Source organism: Nuphar pumila, chromosome 4, assembly GCF_984573655.1.
Source record: "Nuphar pumila chromosome 4, dmNupPumi1.hap1.1, whole genome shotgun sequence".
NCBI lineage: Eukaryota > Viridiplantae > Streptophyta > Magnoliopsida > Nymphaeales > Nymphaeaceae > Nuphar > Nuphar pumila.
In genome coordinates this window covers 127,797,173-127,822,795 of record NC_143252.1, presented here as the reverse complement: position 1 = coordinate 127,822,795, position 25,623 = coordinate 127,797,173, and the positions used below count along the sequence as shown (strand labels likewise).

At 33.7% G+C, this 25,623-nt stretch overlaps 1 protein-coding gene across 1 annotated transcript; it reads right to left on the bottom strand.

Moving 5' to 3' along the window:
• Positions 1-564: 564 nt before the first annotated feature.
• On the bottom strand, positions 565-3,060 carry LOC149840991 (uncharacterized). Its single transcript, XM_090005170.1, has 3 exons — positions 2,649-3,060; positions 1,767-2,249; positions 565-833 (listed from the first exon to the last, which is right to left on the bottom strand). The coding sequence occupies exons 1-3, from the start codon at positions 3,058-3,060 to the stop codon at positions 565-567; spliced, it is 1,164 nt and encodes a 387-aa protein (XP_089861296.1).
• Between the last annotated feature and the right edge of the window lie 22,563 nt (positions 3,061-25,623).

The following is a 25,623-nucleotide window of genomic DNA, read 5'->3' as shown; positions in this document are numbered from 1 at the left end:
TCTGCCTCTGTTTATTTTATTTATTTTTCTCTCCAGCAATTTACAGACGTGTACTGAAATTTTTGACCAAGGACGGATGTGACTTCAATGAAAGAAGGGAAAAGTAGGCTTTCTGATTCTTTGAATGATTAAGTTAGGTTGATTATCTTCCAAACTTTTGAACCTGATTTGATGTGATTTATGTTGCCCCCAGCTTGGTTTCTCTCACAAGTGACATTAAGGTGGGTGGTGTGAAGCTATTAATAGGTCGCCAAGAGGAACGTTTTCTTTTAGTAACATATATAAAAGTGAAAAAAACTACCCTTGATAATAAAAGAAACTACGTGGGATATCTTGTATCGTATACTTAAATATACTGCCTGTAAAGATTGAGTTCACCGAGCAACTAAACCGGTAAACATGGAAGGAACACAGAAGGGGGTTCAACAATTAAAACAGAAAACCCTTTTCTTTTAATCAGCATCATCATGATAATACTTCCTCCTTTTTTGCTGTTGGTCTTCACTTAAAACGAACACAAAACTCGACCCTTGTTAACAGTGCAAGGCCTTCGTTTACTCCTTGTCATGTAGTAGCACCTACACCAAGGAAATCAATGAATGCAGGGGAGATGTTATCAAAGGGATTGTTCCTGTTCTTGTCTGCAACTGAGGTCTCCTGGGTGTCCGAGATTTCAGAGGTGGATGAGTCTGGGTAATGACCAGCACTCCTCATCATCAACGGAGGAAGAGATAGGTAGTGGCGGCGATAAAAACCATTGTGAGAATCACCAGAAACATCCCAACAACTGCCACCATTGACAGAAAGGCCAGCCTTATCACCGTTCTTGAAACCTGCACAAAGAAGAACAGGTGCTTAAGAATGTATTCAACTACAAAAAAGTTCACTCATGTTTTAAGGCCCTGTTTGGAAACTAGTAGCTGGGATGGGAAGTAAATACAATGTCACTTCCCATCCCAAATGCATTAATTCCCATCCCAGCTACCAGTTTCAAAACAGCCACCAGGTGATACTTCGACCAACTTTTTGCCAAATGCATTAACTCCTATCCCAGTTCCTAGATTCCAAACAGGGCTTAAAAGAAAAGTGGGCACCCTTTGAACACAGCTGGGTGGAGTTTTGGGACCATTTTGGTGGCTCAGGAGACAGAGGATGGACTTGTCATTTTTTAATAACAATGACAAGCTTCCATTTAAGCTGGGACTTGAGTACTCAAACACCTATAAAAAGCACTAAAGCATGACATGATTGTAACATAGCTTGGTCATTTTTCAAACGAGTTAGCACAAACACAAATGGGGCTCCTATCTTCAGTGAAAATCAGGAATGCATGAGACTACAAGGTTAAAACGGTACAAACTCCTGAAATTAAGCAAAAAGAGAAGAAATTTAATGCATGAACACAAAAGCATGACATGACTGTAATATAGCTTGGTCATTTTTCGAACGAGTTAGCACAAACACAAATGGGGCTCCTATCTTCAGTGAAAATCAGGAATGCATGAGACCACAAGGTTAAAACGGTACAAACTCCTGAAATTAAGGAAAAAGGGAAGAAATTTAATGCCTGAACGCAAAAGCATGACATGGTGGGGCTCCAAACAGAAACAAAAGAAGAGCAAGGAAAAGCAGAAAGCATGGCAACCAGGCTCAGAGTCTCACACTACTACTACTACTAATAAAAAAAATGAACAAATATCATCCAAAAAGGATTATTTGCTGAGAACTTTAAAGTTCATGGTTAACCAAAGGCTAAGAACACATACCAGAAGGGAAATTAAAAGGTGGTGGTTGTTGTTTCATACTGGTGATGCTACTGGCTGAACCAAACAACATACCCTTGCAACTTGAAACCGAATCACCATTAAGATTTTGCGCCACGGTAGAGATTGGAAATGGAGGCGAGCCGTTAAAATGGCAAAGATTTGGGCAGTCAGATTCCTCTTCTCTGTTGATTGTGTGACTGCAACCAAGGCTGTTGTTTGTGTCTAACCTTCTGCTGACAGACTGGTTCAACTTTGTCCTCCTGTAAGCATTTGACTGCTCTCTGTATTTCCTAGCCATGATCACGTGCCAGTGGTTTTTGACTGCATTGTCTGTTCTACCTGGAAATAGTCTAGCAATAATTGCCCACTTATTCCCGTATAGCCTGTGGGCAGCCATTAGCCTGTCCTCTTCTTCTTCACTGAAGGTCCTACGGTTGACTCTTGGATCCAATTGATTAAACCATCTCAGCCTGCAACTTTTACCTTTAAAAAAGCATATAAACAGAAGCGAGTTTAAAACAATACCCACCCACATGGACATATCGCCATCTGCAAAATCAACACACTTGCCAAATCCAATAGTAACATATAAACAAAGAAACTTTAGACCTTTTGTTTCTTGGAAGAAAGGAAAGAAAAACTCTAGAGAAAAATGCTGGACTTTTGTGTGGGATATGATCCTTCAAAGCATAGCTAGGATGATGAGCACTATACAAGAACTTTCAGGTATGGAAAAAAAAAGAAATTACACTCAAATGATTCTTCCTGGTGCAAGAAAAAGAGGTCATAAAAGTTTTTTTTTTCTCTTTTTTCAGGTCACCATCACTAGCAACATAGACAACTAGATGTTTATATTTTCTGCATGTATAACAGTTTGATTACCTGATCTTCCTTCCAGTTTCTCTGCTATAAGGTTCCAGTTTTGAGGGCCATAGAAAGCAACGAGCTCTTTAAGTTTGGTGTCTTCAGCAGGCCTCCAATGTCCTCTAACACAGATCTTAGTTGTAGTAGCCTTACCAATCAAAGAAGGCTCATTCTCATGAACTTCCTCATTCGGGTTCTCCTCGGTGGCATTGTTTCCTTCACTGGATTCAGAGGACTTGGTAATGTTATACATTTCCATAAATGGCAAGTTCCAAGCTTTCATACCATGTTTGTCTGATGAAGCGCTCAAGATCTGAATGACTGGATCACCTTTGCAATGACTCGCGCTAGAAGAAGAGAACGAGCCACCATAACATGGTGAGATGGTGGTTTCATTTCCAGAGTAATACCCAGTGGAACCTGCAAACATACTCCCCAAAGAAGAGTTCTCTGCACATGCATGAAATAAATGAATTCTCTTGGGTGGTAATGATAGTAAAGCATTATCATTAGTACCCTAATATTAACACCAACTATGGTCGGTCATCATCATACCCTCGTTGTCATCATGACAGATACTGCTCCTGTGAAACTGATGGAAGGTCATGTCATCAGAAGCTTGCAACTTGAAGCAGCAACAGAATTTCTGCAGACACCCACACGGCTCTCTCTCTCTCTCTCTCTCGTGGGGTGTGCGTGTGAGTGTGTCTGAATTACCAGTGACCCTGACCCAAGAATTCTTATGGTTTGGATTTATTATTTACCTTTATTTCTTTTCCTTGTTCTGTTCTTGTACCATAACCATTCACACATGTGATGTCGCTCAGCCGCACGTGTGATGGTCCTTTTATATCCGACCCTCTTCCCACCCTGTCACTCTCTTGCTTGACAAAAAAGGCCCTACTGTTGTGTCTGCTAGTTTAACCCTGCATGGAACAGGTCACCTCCTTCCTTTCAATTTCTGTATGACAAATGCACCTGTCAACAACAACTCTGTGATCAATGTTTACATGTTTCAAAACATAAACATATTTGTCGATAAGATCCAAAAACCTTGCTTCAGTTGGCAAGCAAATAACAATCGGTAATAATAATAACAGCTAGAATAAGTGAGAGTGTTTATCTAAAAAAGGGAAAAGAAAAGGATGTGAAAAATTGCTCCATGTCCAAAAAAATAAAGTAATTGTTCTTTCTTTCATATCATAACACTAAATGGCGTCACTAACCAGACTGTAAATCTACATAATGAACAAATTTGAATATTTAGTATGTCAAACAATGGATATGATGAACTTGTTATGGTTATGAAAGATGGCCTAATTATGATTTTTGTGTTTGCAATCCAGTAGCGACAATGTTCATAGTCGCTTTTTTCTGAAGCCCAACTTGGCACAACCCGTGAACAGCAGCAGTTTTCTTTTCGAAATAAAACTCTTTCTTTACAATAAGAGAAAAGGAGTATGACGCAAAGAATTGAGGAAATCTGTACATTCTAAAAAAAAGAATGTACTTGGTAACAGCGGGGAGTTCCAAAAAATAGTGTAAAAGCTGAATTGAATAATAATAAAAAAGATTCTCTTTTCAATCAGAGCTGAAAACCAGTGGCAGAGGACATCTACAAAGATTAAATGTAGGGATATTACAGTCAAGCATGAATGTACCCATAGGTTGCAGGAAAGATTTGAAAGAAAAAAGCTGGAGAATGTAAAGTGTGAGTTGAGGGAGACATCCTACAGTTTAGACGTACAAATGTAGACACACATTTTACTAAAAAAATCAGTCCTGTTATTAAAAACTAACCTCTATCTAAGCCACCTGGGATGGCAGTGGACCGCCGAAAAATGGGCCCCCCCTTCCCGCCTCGCCCCTTTCGGATTAGGGATGGAGGACATGAAACGGTTATGGGGCGAGGATGGAGGTTAAAATCAAAACCCGTGCGAGAATAGAGACAGGGGATGGACTTATGCTTTTCCCCACCTCGTCCCCGTCTCCAATCTCTGCCTTGCCCCTCCCCGCCTGATCCCGGCGATGGAGGGCATGAAACAGGGATGGAGGTTAAAATCAATACCCATGCGAGGATGGAGGGCAGGATTTTGAGATGAGGCAAGGGTGGAGACCTTGTCCCCAGCCCCAGCCCCAGTCCAGTGCCATCCCTATAAGCCACACAACGCCAAAAGAGACAACACCAGTTGGTTTCCCTTTATTATGTCCAAAACTCTACTTTCTTTTTTGTTTTCTCAAACTTACATTACCTTTGATTTTAAGGAAGATGATTAGACCATCGATTAAAAAGTGCTGGAATGAATTTTTCTTTTTGAGGTAACATGAATATTTGATGCCACTGGCCCGACACCATTACTCGTTTGTTTGATTTGAAAGGATGAGAGGGTATTTATATCATTTAACATTTTGTAAGACTTAGCAAAATTTGACATTTCCCTGACGCGTTTGGACAATGGCTTGGATTCTAATGTGATACTACGTAGGAGCCAACTCACCTACCATGCCAAAGTTACCATTTAACATGGTGACTTTCAACCTTAGACTGTCATGTGTTCTTACTTACTAGATACTAGGTGAAAGTATTGTTCACGTCATAATAGTGTTCAAATGTTTATGGTCATAAATTTTTTATAGTTATTAAATAAATAAATGATAAACCCAAGACATTTAGAATTATATCGATAGATAAGCTTAGTTAAATTTTGAAAAGAATTTTTTTTTAAAGAGGAAAGGATGTAAAACCTGTAATTTTTGTATATTTTATGAGAAATAGTATTGAATTAAGGCTAAAGTATTATTTGAGATTAAGATGATAATTAATTTATAATTCAAACATTTACTAGGATTCAGAATAAATTTTCAGTGGAGAATTTATTCTGAATCAAGATTTCGATTTTTAATCGAGTTTGGATTTTAATTCAGATTTAATAAATATATCTCAAGTATTATAATTAGATTTGAGTTTGATTCAAATCTAAATTAAAACTTAATCCAATGTCAATTCAAGCTTGAAAAATATAATAAATTATATTTTTATTGAAATTGAATCTATGATTTTAAATTTAATTCAGTAATAATACATGTGATTCTTTAGAGTATTTTTAATAAATAAATAATAACTTTTACGAGAAAGAAGTATAAAAGTATAAATTAACCTAAGAGGAATTATAAGAAATATTGTATGAAAACTTAAGGTTGATTCGAGTTGATTTTTATGAAATTTGCATTCAGAATCAAGTTTATGAAAAAGATCAGAATTTAATAAATAACTGATAAATTTCACCAAAATAAAGTCGAATATAATTTCAGACGAATTTAGGATAACTCAATATATATGTAACGTAAATTCAATAAATTTGAATTTAGTTTCATGAGTTTAAAATCTAATCTACAAAAAAAATAAAATACTCAAAATGACATTGGGTCTTGCCAACCCTGGTAGAGATCGCTTTCAAAGTTCATTTCTTATTACATTGCATTCAATGCACACTGGCTTATAGTCATTTTGATACTTAGCATAAGTACTATATTTTTAGTATGTCTTGCACTCAAATCAGTTAAACATATAGGCAATCATAGCACCCCTAGATATTCATAACTACGTATGGTGTGTGTGGATAATTTATATTTGCAATTCAATTAAGAATTTAATGCCACACATAATTCTTACAAGATGAATATACATAACTTAACTCAATTCCTGCTGTAAAAATATGTAAACAAATCATATCTCATTTAATTATGCCTTTAGAACCAATCCGGATAATTTATTAGCAAAAAATATGAATAAAGTCATATCTTATGCATATAATGTACATAAACCTTTATTCAGATCCACTCACATGTCAAATATATTATTTTTTATGCAATATCAATAATAACCACCAATAATGTGTAATACATGTCAGAAATATATTAAACCCCTAGATCTCTAACATGTTACTAATCAAATGCAAGCATAACTTTTCTGGATAAATTCAGATATCTGTTGACCCATTTTTATAAATTATGTCAAGAATAATAGAGTTACCTGTATCTCTCAAGAACACAACCCAATAATAAGATCTCAAAAATAATACGTACAAAAATAATTAAAAATCTTTTACAGAATCCTATTCTGACAAAGTTTTGATCTAAAATCTTAAATCTTCAATATTTTTATTAGATCAACAGGTTTCTTGAAATTTATTTATAATGTTTTTGACAAAACCCTTTTTATATAGTCGGTTATTAGGTATTAAGATTCTCTCAAAAAATTTAAAAAATATTTAGTCATTTTTAAAGGTATTTACAACTTTTATCAAAGATAGGTCAAAATCATCTTGTAAATAGGGCCCAAAATTGAGGCTTTGTTAAAACAGGTATAACTTTAACAATACGGATCCAACATGAGCGAAATAATATTCTACATTCAAGATCAAGATGTGTAGATGATCGTGGTAAGATTTACGTAGCTAATGTTTTTTATACACTTGGAGCATGTATGATTAAATTATTTTGATTTTCAGCAACTTTGAATATATTCTTGATAAATATAAATTGGGTAAATGCCCATGGTAAGTACGTGGTGCAAATGTGTCACCCAATAAATTTATTTTATAGTATGCAACACATTCATACTCACACACTTCACTTAGTTGTGAATATCTAGGACTCTTATGATTGTAGTTCGAAGATCATGCTAGTCATAATTGTAGTTAGTAGAAAATTAAATGAAAATAAAACTTGATGCATTATAATTCATTTACATTCACATTCAAACGGGCATTTAGACTTGAAAAGTTAAGCATCCATAATTGAAATAAACAATTTTACATGTCCGTCAATAACAATAAAAATCAAGAATTAAATCAATTTATATATCAGAGTGTCGAGCAACTAATAGGCTCTTATTCATTAACTTTGGAAGGTTGGAAAAGGTGTGACTCGGTCCCCGTCGCAACCTCCTACTATCGCATGTGAATTCAATCACCTCCTGAAAAATATTATAAATTTATAGGGTCACACAAATATGTCTTAGTAGCGCCGAGCTATACTAAATAAGTAATCTAGAGTTCATAGGTATGAATCTCTCCACACTTTCATGCATTTATAATGCAAATATGACAATGTTTAACAAGTATTTGTCATATTTAACAAGTATTGCAACTATTTCAAGTAAGCAAAAAATTACAAAAGTTAACATTTATCAATCATTCATTCAAGTAAAATACAAGGATAGTTAAAAATGTATGAACTTACCAATGCAGAAGCTCTTCTTATGCATGAATCAATTATTATCTTTGATTATCTTTTTTTTCTTATATGATGCATGGCATGACCATCTAATGTGCACACAATTAGGTTTCACTTGTTAGCCATATAGATACGAACACAGATAGTTACCTAGTGAAGGATCATGGTGCATGAGTATTTTTATATAAGGTGACTTTGGCTTGGCTAGGTACACTTTCACCAGTCTGTGTACGAGACTCCCAACAATACTTATCTCGATGCATCAGATTTTCCTTATGAATTCTATATCCTCTACGCTACAGTCTATATAGAGGTTTCCTCTCTCTTTGTGGGTGGTAAAAGGAAAAACCTTTCATGCTCAATAATTTTCCATGAAGCCAACTTTGTACCGCTTACCCTATCTTAGTTAAACAATGATTTAGTGTTATGGTTTCACTTATTTGCATTAATTTCTTCTATGCACTATATAACCAAATTTATGAAAGCTGATTGGGTCACTTTAGGACCATAGATTACAAGTTTTGAATAGGCATATAATCAATCATTCATACATCTTGCTCAGTAACCATGTGCACATATACATAACTATTCTCATAACCTTCCAAAATTTTGCATGCATAGCATTAATTTCAATAAGAAATCACATTTATCACAAATTGCAATTTTAAGGTTCTATCAACCCTATTTTGGAAAATTTACCAGAAATTACAAGAAATGAATTGCACTTTTTTATTCTTTTTGCAAATATTCAAATATCTCAAAAAGGAAATCCAAGAAACAAAACTGAAAAAATTGTTATATTAAAATAAAAAAAAATCTGGGACTAAACCTTATTCAAGAAAAATATAAGACAGTTCATGTTTACTGCAAAAATTATTTCTCAGTTTGCAAAATTTCTCCAAACTTTCAGATAAATCTTTTCACAAAAACCTTTTTTTAGGATCATCTTATATATGCTAAGATTCACCCAATTTTTTATTTATTTATTTATTTATTTTGATCAGTCTTGGTTGGGTCTTTAAGGTCCTTAAGACCGTGGGTCAGAATAGTCTTGCAGAAAGGGTAGAAAATTTACACTCTATTGCAATGGATGTTTCGATCTTAATACTGATCCAAACGAAGCAAAATAAGACTCCAAATTTAAGCCCTAGATGTGTAAAACACTCCAATATTTTTATTTGAATTTATTGGCTTCGCTAACAATGAGATATCAATTATTTTAAAAAATAGGTCAGGTTCAAAATGAAGACAGAAAAGAACAAGATGCAAACTCATGCAAGATTCATTAAGAAAGAACAAGACTCAAGGTAATGATTTATACCAATCATGATTTTTTATGGTCTAAACGTGTTTTCATCATCATATAATAAATATTTGTTCATACACATGTTAATCTTGTTAAAACAAAAAAATATAACATCCAACTATCCTAAACATTCATGAAATAACTCGAATAAGATTCATCTATGCCAGAATCACAATAAACCCTAAATGATCATGGGAACATGGATTAACATGTTTTTTAATCATGTTAAACATAAAATAATCTACTATAGATGCTTAGAACATCTTTCTTTAACCAGAACAACCAAATACCCTATATCGAGAGTCTATTCTTAAACAAAATCTCAGATTTCGAGAAAACCCCAACTTTGCTCTACTGTTATAAGAACTATAAATTTTTTTATACGGTGGATAGCCTTAAAATTTTTCCAGATCATAGAAAATTTTGTCAGCTTTTCAATGCCCAAAACCGTTCATAAAAACTCATCCATATGTGGGAGATATAAATGTTTTGGTGTAGACCCACACTTTTCTTTTTCGACTATCACAAATCTGTGCTCAGCCTGTGAACAGAACCCAAAATTTTACAGTAGATGTTAAATTTTGTTTGCTTTCTAACACAATAAATTACTCATTAAAACTCCTTCGGACGAGGAAGATACAAGTGATTTATCGGTCGAGTATCAGGCTGAAAATATGATACAAAAAATTTTTCTAAAAAAACTCGAATTGTAAAACATGTATTTTCTCAGAGAAACCACCATAGAAATTCTTCAAATTTTTATAAAACATTAATATTATTATAATACACTAACTCAAATCAAAATATTCAGAAAAACAATTAGCTACCATAGATCTTTTATAGTTTTTATAATTTTATTTTTTGAAGAAATTAGTTTGATGGAAAACAATTTATAGAGGGTTTTTTCTTTCGAAAACTTCTTCCAACCACATGATCTGACAACCCTAAACCAAACCCACATGTGGGAAGTATGATTTAGGGGTTGTACTCATAAAAGATCGAGGGTATTCATACCTACGAATCTCAGATTACGTGTAGAGTATAGAACACCCTACCTTGGTGAAAAATCAATCTTACACGCGTAACTCATTCTTCTTCCACGAATCGGCCTTCGTCTCCCATCTTCAAACCCTAGAGGAGCTTCAATGTCTGCTGAAAAAGCTCCAAGAAGAAAAAAGAAAGAAGAGGAAGAAGAAGAAAATAGAGAATTCTAGTGAGAATAGGAGAAAGAGGGAGAACTAACATTGTTAATCCTCCTCATGAGGGCCTCTATTTATAGATGGGCTTAGGTAAGAGTCGCATATCTAATATAAGAGGTTAATATCTATTAATATATTTTATTAATAAAATAAATAAATAAATTATAGGTTCTAATTTATTAAATTTCAAAATTAACTAAGATAAAGAAGAAAAGTAGAGACTTCTTACCCTGGATGCGCTCTAGTGACAATGGTAACCTTTCAGGAGTCCTACAGATCCAAAGACTTACCAGAATTTGATGTTTAAATAGTCGATTTGATAGCCCTTAAAATGTACATCATCATGGTGGTATTAGATTTAATTATACACATACGGATTGATAATAAAATTTAGTCGACATTGAAGAACGTTAATTTTTGACCTATAATTAGGCATAAACTTCAGTCGATGATAAAATGCTTAAATCAACACCAATGTGGGCATGTAAATAATCGATTTTGATGCCCTTGAAATGAGGAACATCAAGGTTGACTCTGATTTAATAGATAGGTTGCTTATCAGCCAATTTTTTTAAACAATAATAACATTTTTTAGAGCGTCTAACCCTATGGGTCCAATCCAATGATATATGATTTAAAATATCTTGAGTTATATTTAATCTAATATATCCCTAAACTAATCTAAATATTATGAATTATATCAAACTTAATTGGGTTTGATCCCAATATCATTAGTTAAATTCACTACCTAATTTAAAATCAAAATTCATATAAATTTTTATTTATGATTAAATTCTAATTTCATGCCTAATTAAATTAAAATTCAATTCTTTATAAATTCAAATGTAAAATAAAATAAAATGACATTAAATGACTCTGAATTAGGCTTAGATGTAAATAGATTTCATCTATAAAATTTTGAATTTTCATGTATTTAAATTATTTATTTTAAATATTCCTTAAAAGGTTAATTCAAAATTTTGAGAAATAATTTTAGAAAAATTAAAACTCAATAGGGTTGATGAGATCCTTGTGCATGTAGGGGTGTTTCTTACACTTAGAAAATTTTATCTAAGTCCTACATACTCTATACTCAACGCAAATTATCATTATCTAGATTATTTAATTTATTTTCTAAAAATGATGTTTCCTCATAAATGAACTTCGAAAGAAATCTCTACCAAGGTTAGCAGGACCCAGTATTGTTTTGAGTGTTTTATTTTTTTTCGTAGATTAGATTTCAAACTCATGAAACTAAATTTAAATTTATTGAATTTATATTACATATATATCGATTTATCCTAAATTTATCTAAAATCCTAGTCGAGTTTATTTCAATGAATTTTACCAGTTATTTTTATTAAATTTTGATCTTTTTCATAAATTTGATTCTGAATGCAAATTTCATAAAAATCAACTCAAATCAACTTTAAGTTATCATACGATATTTTTATAACTCCTCTTAGGCTAATTTATATTTTTATACTTCTTTCTCATAAAAATTATTATTTATTTATTAGAAATACCATGAAGAATCACATGTATTACTTCTAAACTAAATTTAAAATCATAGATTTAATTTCAACACAAATATAATTTATTGTATTTTTTAAACTTGAATTAATATTTGATTGAGTCTTAATTTAGATTTGAATTAAACTCAAATCTAATTATAATATCTAAGACATATTTATTAAATCTGAATTCAAATTCAAACCCGATTAAAAATCAAAACACTGATTCAAAATAAATTCTCAACTGAAATTTTTTTATGAATCCTAATAAATGTTTGAATTATAAATTAATTCTCATCTTAATCTCAAATAATACTTTAGTCTTAATTCAATGTTATTTCTCATAAAATATCAAAAATGTGCAGGTTTTACATTTAGTATCTCTAACAAGTAGTGGAAGAAAGCCTTGGCTGCTAGACTGGTGGTTAGGGTTCCATTCTAAAAAAGGTAAGCTCCTTGCATAAAAAAACAAGAGCATTATGTGTTACTGGTGTTGAAGCAAGATTTCTTGAGGGCAAGGGGTTGCATCATTGAGAAAGTGATTGTAAGTACATCCACTCAACTAGGTCTCTGATTGTTAGAATCTATAATGATATATAAGGTTTTATATAAATCTAACGAAACTTTGTAATTACAACTTTTTTAAGATTTGATGGATTAGATGAACTTTAATCTATGATTATATTATCTTAATTAGTTACCATATGAGTTATAGATAAAAAATTTTATTTAGTTCTTGAACATATATAAATAACTTGAGGGATTGAATAAATGAAAAAGAAAGAGTCTGAGAGCTTTTTTTTTGGGTGTAGGCATTTGGCTTAATCATGTATATTTGGTGTGTTCATCCCTTTATCTTTCTTATATTCTGATTTTATTTGTATTCAATCCCTATTTTATTTTTCAACATGGTATCAAAGCATTACTTGATCAATATTCACCAACTTGAAGGCACCAATTTTCTTTTCATTGGAAAATTTATACTGAAATCAACACATTGTGCATTTTCTAGCTACTTTGGTTTAGACTGTAGCCCAATGCTTCATTGTTGCCCTATTATTGCTGAAACATTGTGCTTTCAATTTGTTTTAATTCTAGCATTCAATTTGAAGTTTCAAGTTGAAAGTTCTCTTTATTCACCCTCCAACTGGAGGGGGTGTATTAGAATCTATAACGGTATAAAAAGTTTTATCTACATCTAGAGAAGATTTGCAATTACAACTTTCTTAAGATTTGATAAAGTATATGAGTTTTAATCTATCATTATATTATCTTAATGAGTTACAGATAAATTTTCTTGTTTGGATCTTAAACCTGTATAAATATGTAACTTGAAGGATTGAATAAATGAGAAAGAAAGATGGTGAGAAAGCTTTTTCCCGTGGATATAGGCCTTTGGATGAACCACATATATTTGGTGTGTTTATCCCTTTATCGTTCTTATATTCTGATTTTATTTATATTCAATTCCTATTTTATTTTTCAACATTAATCTCAAAGATGGTTTTTTAATTCCTCATCAGAAAAAAATACAAGCTTTACTAACTAGACTGATTAACTTTGTTTTGGCCCACATATATATCTTTGAAAGTTTTAAAATGACCACTTGGCATCTTAAATTATCACATCACCAATAATCGAACAATGAAAGTATTATGACCCTCAAAAATTTTGAAGTTGGTGGTTCGAAAGAAGGCCAGAAAAGTAGATCGTGAGACATATGGTACACATGTCAAGGGCATAGAAGCTTGCTAGATACAGAGGAAAAAATGTCTAAGGGTAACCATGGTTACGGATTGAGAGAAATGAGAAAAATAAGGTTAATCGGCTAAATCAGGTAGGTGCAATTTGGATCAAATAAGCATTTTGGGTGTAGTTTTGGTTTAGAAATAAGATGCCATGGTCTAAGTGTTTTAGGGTCACCTAGTGATGTGTGTGAGGGTTCGGGATATGACCTAAACTCAGAGGAAATCTGCTGGCAATTAGGATTTATCAATATAGCAATTTTGGGGGTTTCAGACACCTGACACCTGACAAAATGCACTTTTAGGTTTCAGGACCTAGAAAGTTAGCAAAAGCTATAATAAGGCTAAGGAGGGCTGATATAAGTAATCGAGAGGTCTATAGAAGTCTAGTATAAGGTTCTACATGTTATGTAACTCGAGCACACGATCTATAATACAAAATTGTCATTTAGATCATGGAAAAAGAAAAACACACAGTCTAGGCATTGGGGGAAGCTCGAACTTTAATGAAGGGTTGGACATTCAACTTTTGGGGTCTGATATGTAGAAGGGTTTAGGATATAGAGTAGAGAGAAAAGAAGAGAGAGAAATAGAGAGAGTGAGGAAACGACTAGAAAGAGAGATATGAGACTTTAATACTTCAATTTATAATACATAAAGGGGAACCCCATACCTCTATTTAGAGATGAGAGGTCTGAGATAAAGTTTTTATCCAATCAAGTTATCCTAAAGCCTAAAGACTCTTATTAAAAAATAAAGTTTAAGGACTCTAGAGTCTTTCCTTTCACAAGACTCATTCACTAAAAAAGATTCCTCAAAAAAACCAATCAACTAAAGACTCTTTCATAATTAATTAACTATCTAATTAACTCTAATAAGCTACTTTGTTATCAACCTGGGCCTCACCTAGGCCTGAACGGCCCTTACTATCTGTAGGAAAAGGCATGTGGATCCTGAAACTTAGATCTACACCATTTTTTGAAATTCGAGTTGTAACAGACTAACATAGTACACACCACTTTGCCCCCAAAGTGAAAAAGACTATGACCAACTTCTTGGCCACTCCACCCAGATCAAACACATGGTTTTGATCTACCTCATGCATTGTGGCAATGTCGCAATTGCTATTTTATTGTTTCATAATAGCTACCCAACTTCCAAGCTAAGCAAAATCTAGAAGAAAGAGTTTGGGACAATGCCGCATTGCACCAAAGTTTGCATAAGTTCAAGTTTATGGCTTGATTAGTGATAATGCATATCATAGTATCACAAAATCATGCATTCGTATAAACTTTTATAACTTAAACACCCTTGTTTATGTTGTTTTAGGTATGAAGGAGATACGATTTGAATTTCATCACAATCAGAGTTAAAATGAAGAAATTAGAGCATTTTCTAAGAAATTAGATCTGTATACTACAAGAAAAATGTGGATTAGCGATGGATGCTATCCATCGCTAGATCTTCACTAACATGTTTAGTGACGGAAAGCATCCATCGCATAATCCTGGTCGCTAAAATGCGACAAAATTTATCTGTCGCCAATCCGTCGCTAAATAAGGACTGATTTGGTTTTACGAAGAAATGTATTTCGTCGCTAAAATTTAATGTCGAATACGTATATGTCACTAATGTCCATTGCCAATTTAGCGAGGGATTAGTGACGGATTAAATTTCATCACAAAATATTGGTTGATTTAAATTTATGATGGATATTAGCGACGGATACTATCCATCGCTAATCCATCGTAAATTTTTAAAAAAAAATATTATTTTTTTAAATATGAATATCAAGAAAAAATATCGTTATATAATTTATATAACCTGTGTATAAAAAATAAAGTACACATAAAAAATACATATACAAAGCAGGTGAAACACATTTAACACAAGTTTTAAGTTAAACAAATTTAACAACCCAGTACAATCCTTGCCAAGTTCTAATTAATTATAAGTACGTGAAACAAATTAAACAGATGAATCTAATCCTCGCCAAGATTCGGGGCATCATCATCTTTATTGTCTTGCTCTGCCCCTTCATCCATATCTCCATCAGCTCCTCTACGCTGATCATCTCCAGCATCCTACAAGAGAACTGAAATGTTAGTATTGATAAACAAAATATAATGATATAAATTATATGCAATGCACATAGTCTAATGCAATCAAGGTAAATGGTTGAATGATCATAGACTAGCAATAAAGTGAAGAACAATAACAAAATTATATGTGTTTTAAGACTAAAAAAAAAATCATAGTGATTCAATCATGCACATATGTGTTCTAAGGTTGTAAAAAAAATGTCACAGTGATTCATGCATGTATATAATGTTTATAATACTTTCAAATAAATGTGTTATGTATCACAATCATGCATGTAAGTGTTATAAGGCAGTCAAAAAACTTTCATAGTCATGAAATCATGCTTATATGTGTTCTAAGGTTGTCAAAAAACTTTTATATTGATTCAATCATGCATATATGTTTTATAAGGCAATAAAAAAACTTTCATATATGCTAACAGCATGCTCATATGTGTTCTAAAGTTGTCATAGTGATGAAAGAATGCTTGTATGTGTTCTAAGGTTGTCAAACCACTTTCATAGTGATTCAATCATTCATATATATGTTATAAGGCAGTCAAAAAATCTTATAATGATGAAATCATGCTTATATGTGTTCAATCATGCATATACTAGCTTGAAATCTAATGACACGAAACAAATTACATGAATCTTTATACCTGACAGGCACTGGAGCTCATGTTGAATTCAGACGAAGTTCCCCTATCCCGAAAAAAGTTGCACAACTCATTATGGACAAGGTTGAGAATGACTTCATGTAAAAAGTCATGCATTTTGTCCTCAAGACGCTGACAGTCACCATCTCAAGACATAGCAGGGTCAATCAGACGGTGGGAGTTGATGCTGGCGAGAGAACTTTTTGAATATATATATATATATATATATATATATTGCTGAGTTATCATTTTCTTTTGATGGCTCCCAAAAGTCCTAGATCTATCTGTGTCTAGATGGACATCAGGCATCTTCACTCAGTTTTGTACAGCCTTTGCTGAGCGGTTTGAAAATTTATTGCTTGCCCACTTGTCGCGCATTCCCTTTCAATAATCTCTCCTGATAGTAGAAGGGTCATGGCCCTTCAACTGTAGTGGATCATCTATCCCACCAGCTGCTTTTATTGTTGCAGTCTTCATATTATGCAACATGTCGACAAATTGATTGGTAACCATCTTCTGCCACACTACCCTCGCGTCCTTCTCCTCGTTCGCAGTTGCGAAGCGATGCGAAACCTACAAATACTTTCAGAAAGTTAACACACATGACTATAACAAAACTTAAATATAAAACACATTAGTTATGATAAACTATTGCATACCATGAATGAGGACAATAATTTGTCCAACACCTCCTTCGGGTACTCTTTTCATTAAGCGACCGGTGCTGGAAGATGCTGAAGTAGTGACTTCCTAATTTCTCGTATTACTTCTTGTGGCTCGAACATCATGCTGCACATGAATTGATACACATTAACAATCGATTGTCGATATACACTATTTATAAGATAAGTATTGGACAAGTGACAGTAAAATACTTACGGTCGACTATCGATATACACTATTTGAATGAGTCGTCGTGTGTCAGACTGAGAAGACCTACATCCGGCGTTGTCTCATGTGTAAGTGAAACACCATATATAGAAAATTGAGTTAGAAATTCACACAATGCACATTTAAACTAATCAAGTATATAATTAGTTAAATGATATACCTATTGAAGTAGCTTGTGAAGATGAAGGTTGAGACTGGCTACCACTGGGTGCTCGACCATTGTGACCTCCATAAACCATATTCTAACAAATATAAATTTTATTTGGATCAGTTATATAACTCAATATCTTCATTGATACATAATCAAATCGAAAATAACTTCATGCAATACATTCAAACATTGCAATACATTCAAATCATTGCAATACATTGCAATACATTTAAATCATTCACATCAAACATTGCATTACATTCAAATCATTCACATCAAACATTGCAATACATTTCAAATCATTTAAATTATTCACATCAAACATTGAAATACATTCAAACATAAGGTATGTATTACAAATTGTATTTCACTAGCTTAAGTATGTTTCCTCATCACTTGTTTGACTTTCATATTTTTCTTCTTCCTCCTCCTCTTCTTCATTGGGCACCCATCCACTTAGTATATCATTTGGATCACATTCTTCCATACGTATGTCATCAGACAATGGAGATATGACATGCATACCATGTGTGACATCGTAACCATAACAGAAGTCATACATATCATCTGAATGATAGTAATCACCCTCTTCAGCAATCTTGTCTTTCTGTAATTGATCATACTCGGAGTATAGTTTAGACTTCACCTTGCAAACTTTTCCACCATTCATTTCTATCTGACTTCCTTGTATTCAGATATGAAGTATAGTAAACATGCTGAGCTTGTGAGGCTAATATGAATGGTTCATATGTTTCAAACCTTGATTTATGATTCACCTCCACAATACTTGAGGCTTTGTCGACTCTTGTTGTTGTTGGATCAAACCAATGACACTTAAATAAAGTTACCCTATTATTTATACCTAAGTAAGTGAAATCCATTATTTCTTCAATAACACCATAGTACTCAAGTTCATTTTCACCGTAACTGCTACCTTTGACACACACACCACTATTTATCGTTGACTTGTTTATACTGTATTCTTTTGTATGGAATCGATAACCATTTACGATGTATTTTTTGTAATATTACACAACTTTGGTCAAACCATTTTGTAAATCACATATTTCTTAATCATTAACATCACCATGGCGGACATACAAGCATAAACAATGACTGTAAACATGACCAATTAAGTAACATATTGTTGTTTACACGAAAAGAATGCATGTCATCGTCCTTACCAACTCTTTCAAACATGCCACAAACTTATTTTCACGTTTTTTTTGTAATTCTGAATCAGTGAGATGGGGAAGTTCTCTTCGCAACTCCAGATCAAATCATCTGCACTTAACGAATAATTATATTATCGAACCATTTACGTAGAGAACTTAGTGTAACATATTATGTATACTTACTCAATGTAGGGGTCGATCGCTGAGTAATTAAAAAAGATATAGATTTGTGTTGCATCTTGCTCTCGATCTTCCAAGAGTCTTGACCGGCAACTACCAAAGGCATGCCCAAGTGGTTGAAATATCGACAGTTTGTCAGCTGCAATAAATTGTTCTCTATCATCATTACAAGGTGGGCAAGTGTAACGTGTTGGAATGTGAGACTCAAAGTATATAGATGAGAAATTTAAAATCTCTTCTAAAGTGTACGCCTCACAAATAGAACCCTTCACTCTTGCTTTATTCCAAACCTTTTTTTTTAGATCAAACATGCATCTGTCAACAATATACATCTTATAATACAATAAATTTTCAATAGCATTAAAGAGAAAAATATATAAAAAAATACCTTTCAAATGGGTACATCCACCGATATTGCACAAGACCACCAACCCTAAGTTCATATGGCAAGTGTATGATCACATGTTCCATAACGTTGAAAAATGTTAGATGAAATATCTTCTCTAGCTGACAAATAGTAGTGACGACAGAATCCTCCAGATTCTTTACCTCAGTTACTAGAACCTTTGATGCACACAATGTTCTAAAAAATTGACTCAACTCAGATAATACCCCCATATAGGTTTGTCTAACATATCATGGAATGCTAGGGGAAGCAACCATTACATGATAACATGACAATCATGACTCTTCAACCCATATAATTGTCCCTCGTCTATCTTCACAGCCCAAGCAATGTTAGAGACGTATCCATCTTGAAATCTCAACTGTCTCAACCACTGACATACCTGTTTTACTCGATCTGGTCCAAGCACGTACCTTGCCTTTAGTTTCAATAGTTTGCCATTATACTCTTTGAGTTCCAATTCTGGTCTTTTACATATTACTTTTAAATCCATACAGGCCTTCGGATTATCCTTCGTTTTTCCTTTGACATTCATTACCGTATTGAACACATTATCAAACATATTTTTCTCCACATGCATCACATCCAAATTATGTTGTATCAATAAGGATGGCCAATATGGTAGTTCCCAAAATATAGATTTCTTTGTTCAATTGTGATCCTTTCCAAATCCAAGGAAGGTGTCACACTTCGGGCATCTGTCAGTCTATATGAAAAGTATCGCAATCGTCTTAAAATCTCTATGCTAGACAACCGTGTAGGTGGACCTTCTATTTCAGTTGTGCCTGCTTTGAACGCATTCCTTTGACATCGAAACGGATGGTCACTGAGTAGAAATCAGCGGTGACAATCAAACCAACACAGCTTCCTTCCATGCATCAATCTAAAAGATTTTGTATCCCTTATGCAGTACAGACATGCCAACCTCCCATGTGTGCTCCAACCAGATAACATACCATATGCAGGGAAGTCACTAATTGTCCATAAAATAACAGCCTTTATATTGAAGTTTTATTTTTTTTGGGCATCATATGTGAGAACACTGTCATCCTATAATGTTTTCAATTCATCAATCAATGGCTTTAAATATACATCAAGATTTTGGCCCAGAGACGTCGAGTCAGGGATCAATAGAGACAAGAAAAGATTTTGACGCTTCATACACAAACTTGGAGGAAGGTTATATGAAGTGACAAATACTGACCAACACGAGTATGTGGTTGATCTACCCCCAAATGGATTAAATCCATCTGTACATAAATCGAGCCTAACATTTATCGCTTTCATTAGGAAGGTCTAATGAGTACGATCAAAGTGCTTTCAAGCTTCCGCGTCAACAGGATGCGTGATCTTGCCTTCATCATGTCAAACTTTATTTGCATGTCATCTCATGTGTGTAGCTATCCTCGAAGACATATACAATCGTTGCAATTTAAGAGTGAGCGGAAAGTAGTGAAGCGACTTGTATGACACTTCTTTTGACCTCGTGCTATCATTGTCTCTTGTCTTTGGCTTGAACCGAGGATGCCCATATGACAGACATGATCTGCTATTTTCTTGATCTTTGAAATACAACATGCAGTGATTTGGACAAGCATCTATCTTTTGATACCCCATACCTGAAGCATTGATCATAACATTCGCATGACAGAAATTTTGTGGCAATTTCTCGTCTTTGAACACCATACTCTTCACAATAGAGTACAAACGGTCAAAACATGATTGACTTAAATTATACTCGAACTTCAAATTCATTAGTTGAAGAACTGCAGACAAGATAGTGTGACTCTGACAACCATTTTAAAATGACTCATCAACATCTCTAAGTAAATCATAAAATCTAATAGATGTATTGTTTAGTGCTTCTTCCTCTACTCCAATTGGTACACCATAAAGACCCATAGCAGAACCCAGTTCTGGTCCTACGACATCAAATATCATATCTACATATGGATTATCGTGCACCATATCCAACCGTGTGTCAAAATTATTTTAAAATTCTTCACCATGAAGCGTCCAATTCTGATAATCACTCACAAATCCCCTCCTGTATAGGTGATGTCTAACGTCATGAGGTTCTGCAAATCGATTGTTCTTACACATCGTGCAGAGGCACCTGATCCGACCTATGGGATCCACTGTACTGACACTTGCCATTGCAAATTCAATAAAATTGTCACCACCATCCATATATTCAAGTGATGCCTCATTGTCAACTATCCTACGGTACATCCATTTACGGTTTGCAGTCATTTTGTCCTATGATGTTATGAATATTATCCTAACCAGTTAAAAGAGAATCATAAGAATGATATGATGAAAAAAATATTTAATTTATCATGCATTCATGGTGGATGTAATGATTTGATATATATATCATACACACACACACATATATATATACATACATACATATATATATAATGTCATTCAATCACAAAAACTATGATGCATGCATTGATAACTTAATATTTTCATGTGCAAAACCATTCATTTGAAGTATGTTTGAAGCATTGATAACTTATCATTCATTTTCATGTGCAAACCCATTCATAACACGATACATTCATTTGAAACATGTTTTCATGATACAATTTCACATGAAAGCCATAATCAAATTGAAAATAATTTCATGCATGCATGTATACAGTCACATCAAACATTGAAATACATTCAAATCATTCATATCAAAATAATGTCAAACATGTATTTGCAACAAACACACTCCAATATCCCGCTAACTACTACCATGACTAACATGGAATCCGAACTCTAAAAATAAGGACACTTCTATTTTTATATATTAAAATTATGCTAAGCATGATCTCTGAACTCTATCAAAGCAGTCCTAGATATCCACAACTAAGTGAGTGTGTGAACAGAAAAGTGTTGCATCCAAGAAATTAAATAACATGTGATGCACTTCCATCACTTACTCACCACGAGTATTTACCCGATTTGCATTGCTTTTTTCTTTGCATTTTTTTATTTCTTTTGGCATTGCATTTTTAACTGCATGTGATGCTTAGCACTAAGCATCGCACAATTAGCTCAGTTACGTACCGGTAAAGCACAAATATACAAAACAATCTCGTAAGACAAAGAAGAGGTCGAGCCCCTCCCTCGCATCCCGTAAGACAGGGAGACAGGGATGGGGCCGAGCCCCTCCCTCGCATCCCATAAGATAAAGAGACAGGGAGGGGGCTCGGCCCCTCTCTGGCAAAAAAAGAATAGGGAGGGGGCTGAGCCCCTCCCTCGCAACCTGTAAGAGACGGAGATAGGGAAAGGGCCTGACCCCTTCCTAGCAAAAAAAAGTACAAGGAGGGGGATCAACCCCTCCCTGGTGAAAAAAGAACAGGGAGGGGGCCAAGCCCCTCCCTGGCGAAAAAAGAACAGGGAGGGGGCCAAGCCCCTCCCTGGCAAAAAAAAACATGGAGGGGGCCGAGCCCCTCACTCGCATCCCGTAAGACCGAGAGACTGAGAGGGGGCTCGACCCCTTCTTGGCGAAAAAGAAAATAGAGGGAAAAAGGGGCTCGCCGATCAACGAAAAAGGAAAGAGAGAGGGGAGTCGGGGGTTACCTGAAAGGAGTCGACGTTGGTGTCGGCAGACGAGAGCGACCGGAGTTGGGAGAGGGAGACGGGGTGAGGTCAGAAGGGGCTCGCTGGCTAGAAAAATAACGAGAGCGAAGGTGAGAGGAGGACTCAGTCGAAGGGGGAGGTCGATGGGCGGCGGGCGACTGACGACGAGCGGTGGGCGACAGGCGGCGGGCGACGAGCGAGGGATGAAAAAGAAAGAAAAGAAAATAAAGGGGCTCACATTAGGGTTTTATGGGGGAAATTAGCGACGGAAAAATTTCATCACGAATCTGTCGCCAAGTAGCGACAAAAAAGTTATGTCGTTGATCTATCGCTAAGTGGCGATGGAGTTTGAGATGAAAAGTTTTCGTTGTGAACTCGTAGCTAATTAATAATGGATTAGTGACGGAATATTTTCTGTCGCTAATTCCGCAAATAATTTGAATGTTAGCGACAAATATTTTTCTCTAGCTAATTCATCATAAATTTGTGATGGAAAAAATTCGTCGCTTATTAGAGTTTTTCTTGTAGTGGTATCAATGCGAACTGAATCCAGATCTAATCTAAATCATATCAAATGGATATCAAATCTGGTCCACACGTCCTCCAGACCCAAAGTCCAAGATCCACATATGAAAAATTTTATAAATACCCTCTTGAAATTGGCATAGGTGTTTTTTAGCAAATATTGATAGTTTTAGGCACTAAATTGTAAATAGTTAAAATAGGGACCTAATTTATAATTTTGTAAACTATTTTTCTATATATAGGGGATGTCCAGCCTTGATCTCTTTGTCTTACACCTAGGGTTTCATGCCCTGTTTTCATATCCTCCTTTCCCCTTTCTTCCTCCCTGCCTCTTCCTCCTTTCTACCTCTCTTCTTGATGCTATTTTGCTTCTCTTTACCATCATGTTTGCCATTGTTTTTGTTTTTCTTTTTTGTTGTTGCTTTTCGTATTTTTTGTAGATACACATGGCTGGAAGCTTTAAAACCCCAAAATTTGGTGTGAACCACCATCTACCACCATGATTGGTAGTCAAGAACTCTCCCTTTGCAACCGACCGATTTCTTTCTTCCAACACCGATCTCCCACTTTGTTAACTCAGTTTTCAATCATGCTGCAACAAAAATAGAATCTCAGCAAGAAAAAGACATATATGACATAAAATTTGAAGTGTAAGTCTGCTCTTTTCTACCCCTACATTCATCGGGCAGCCCTTGAGGTGTGCCTTCCTCTCCCTCTCTACTTTTCGATTTTTAAACCCTTTATTTTTTAAAAGAACCTGAGTCTTGGCCCCTTTTCTTTTTCGTTTTGTTTTGGGTTTTTGATATTAGATGTTATCTATCATCTAGAGTCAGTGTTTAAGGTCTGATCACTTTGTTTTTGGTGTTTTGGTCGAGTCTTGAGTCATTCGGGTTGAAGAACTTAACCAAAAAGGCTCATCAAATGAGTTCTGATTCGTAAAAATTGTCTATATGAATCCGTAGCATAGTTAATTTTTATATTTGCTTTGATTTGATTAAGTTTAGAGCAGTTTTAGATTAGATTTGAGTTTCTTTATTTTCAGATTTAAGTTTTTCTAAAAATAAAATTAGGAAAAAATAGGGTTTATTGATTTTCTTGATTTTCATGCATAGTTTCCTGTTTTAGTAAAATTATTAGGTATAAATTAGATTGTTTTTATATTTCATGTGATTTTTAGTTCAAATTACGTTATATTTAATTTAGACTAAGTTTTCAATTTTCGATAGTTGTTAGATTTAATTTGTTTAGAATTTCTAAATTAGCCGATTAGGGGTTTTTATAATCTTTCTAATTCTTTTGATTATTTAATAATTATATCTTGTTAGTTCTTGTTTATGTTCAGTAATAGATTAGTTTGGTTATTGTTTAATTCATGTTCTTGCTTTTTGTAATTGCTTAAATTAGTTTTTATTCAATTTTTAGTTAAATTAGAAAAATCTACAGAAAATAGATTAGTTATTTAATTTTTTTTATTCAGCTGAATAGCCTAGATTTAATTTATATTTTTATTAGTTAGTTAATCATTAATATTTAGTTCCAAAAAATTAATTTTAGTACTTAGATTAGATAATAGTTATTTTATTGTAATTATCATTTTTAATTAGATTTTATTTTAGCTGATTTAGATAATCATAGTTATTCCTTTTATTTTGCAGTTTCTAATTCATGTCAAAATTTATTTTCACAGTAATTAGATTAGTGTTAGTGTTAGTGTTAGTTTATTGAGACTAAATTATATTAGTTAAATTAAATTTAATTAGACATTAGATTAGAATAAAATAAAGTAGTCGAGTTTCCCTTTTATCAACTCTCAATTTTCTGTTTTAGCATAGTTTAGATTATTTTCTCAAATTATGTTTTGCTATAGATTAATATTTGTTTAGTTTAGTTAGTCAATTAGTTTATTAGAGTTACGTCAGGTTAGTTCAGTTATATCCAATGTCAATCTGGTAATTAAACGTAGTTAGTTTGTTAAATTGATAGCCAATCTCTTGTTCTCATATTTAAGTTATTAATTAAAGTAGATAGTGTAGATTAGTTTCTATCTATTGTTCAGATTAGTGTTAGTTTGATATATTAGTAATTTAGCTTTAAATTGCTTCACGTTACACAATTTTAGTTTTAGTTTAGATGGGATTTTATCTTACATAGTTCATTAAAGAATTAGTAGCTGATTCTTGTTGTTAATTGTAATTGATTAATAAGTAGTTAGATGATATATTTTATGTAGTTAGATATTGTTCAAGATTTTGTTAATTAGGTTAGTTAGCATGTTAGTGTGTTAGTTTTAATTCTTGTTATTCGGTTAGCATGTATTTTCTTGTTTTCTTGTTAATTAGTTATT

Excerpts from the sequence above, each read along its gene's own strand:
- LOC149840991 (XM_090005170.1), bottom strand. The coding sequence starts at position 3,060 with ATGTTTGCAGGTTCCACTGGGTATTACTCTGGAAATGAAACCACCATC. Across the intron at positions 2,250-2,648 it reads GAAACTGGAAGGAAGATCAG|GTAAAAGTTGCAGGCTGAGA; the intron begins GTAATCAAACTG and ends GCTTTTTTAAAG. Across the intron at positions 834-1,766 it reads ACCTTTTAATTTCCCTTCTG|GTTTCAAGAACGGTGATAAG; the intron begins GTATGTGTTCTT and ends TTCTTTGTGCAG.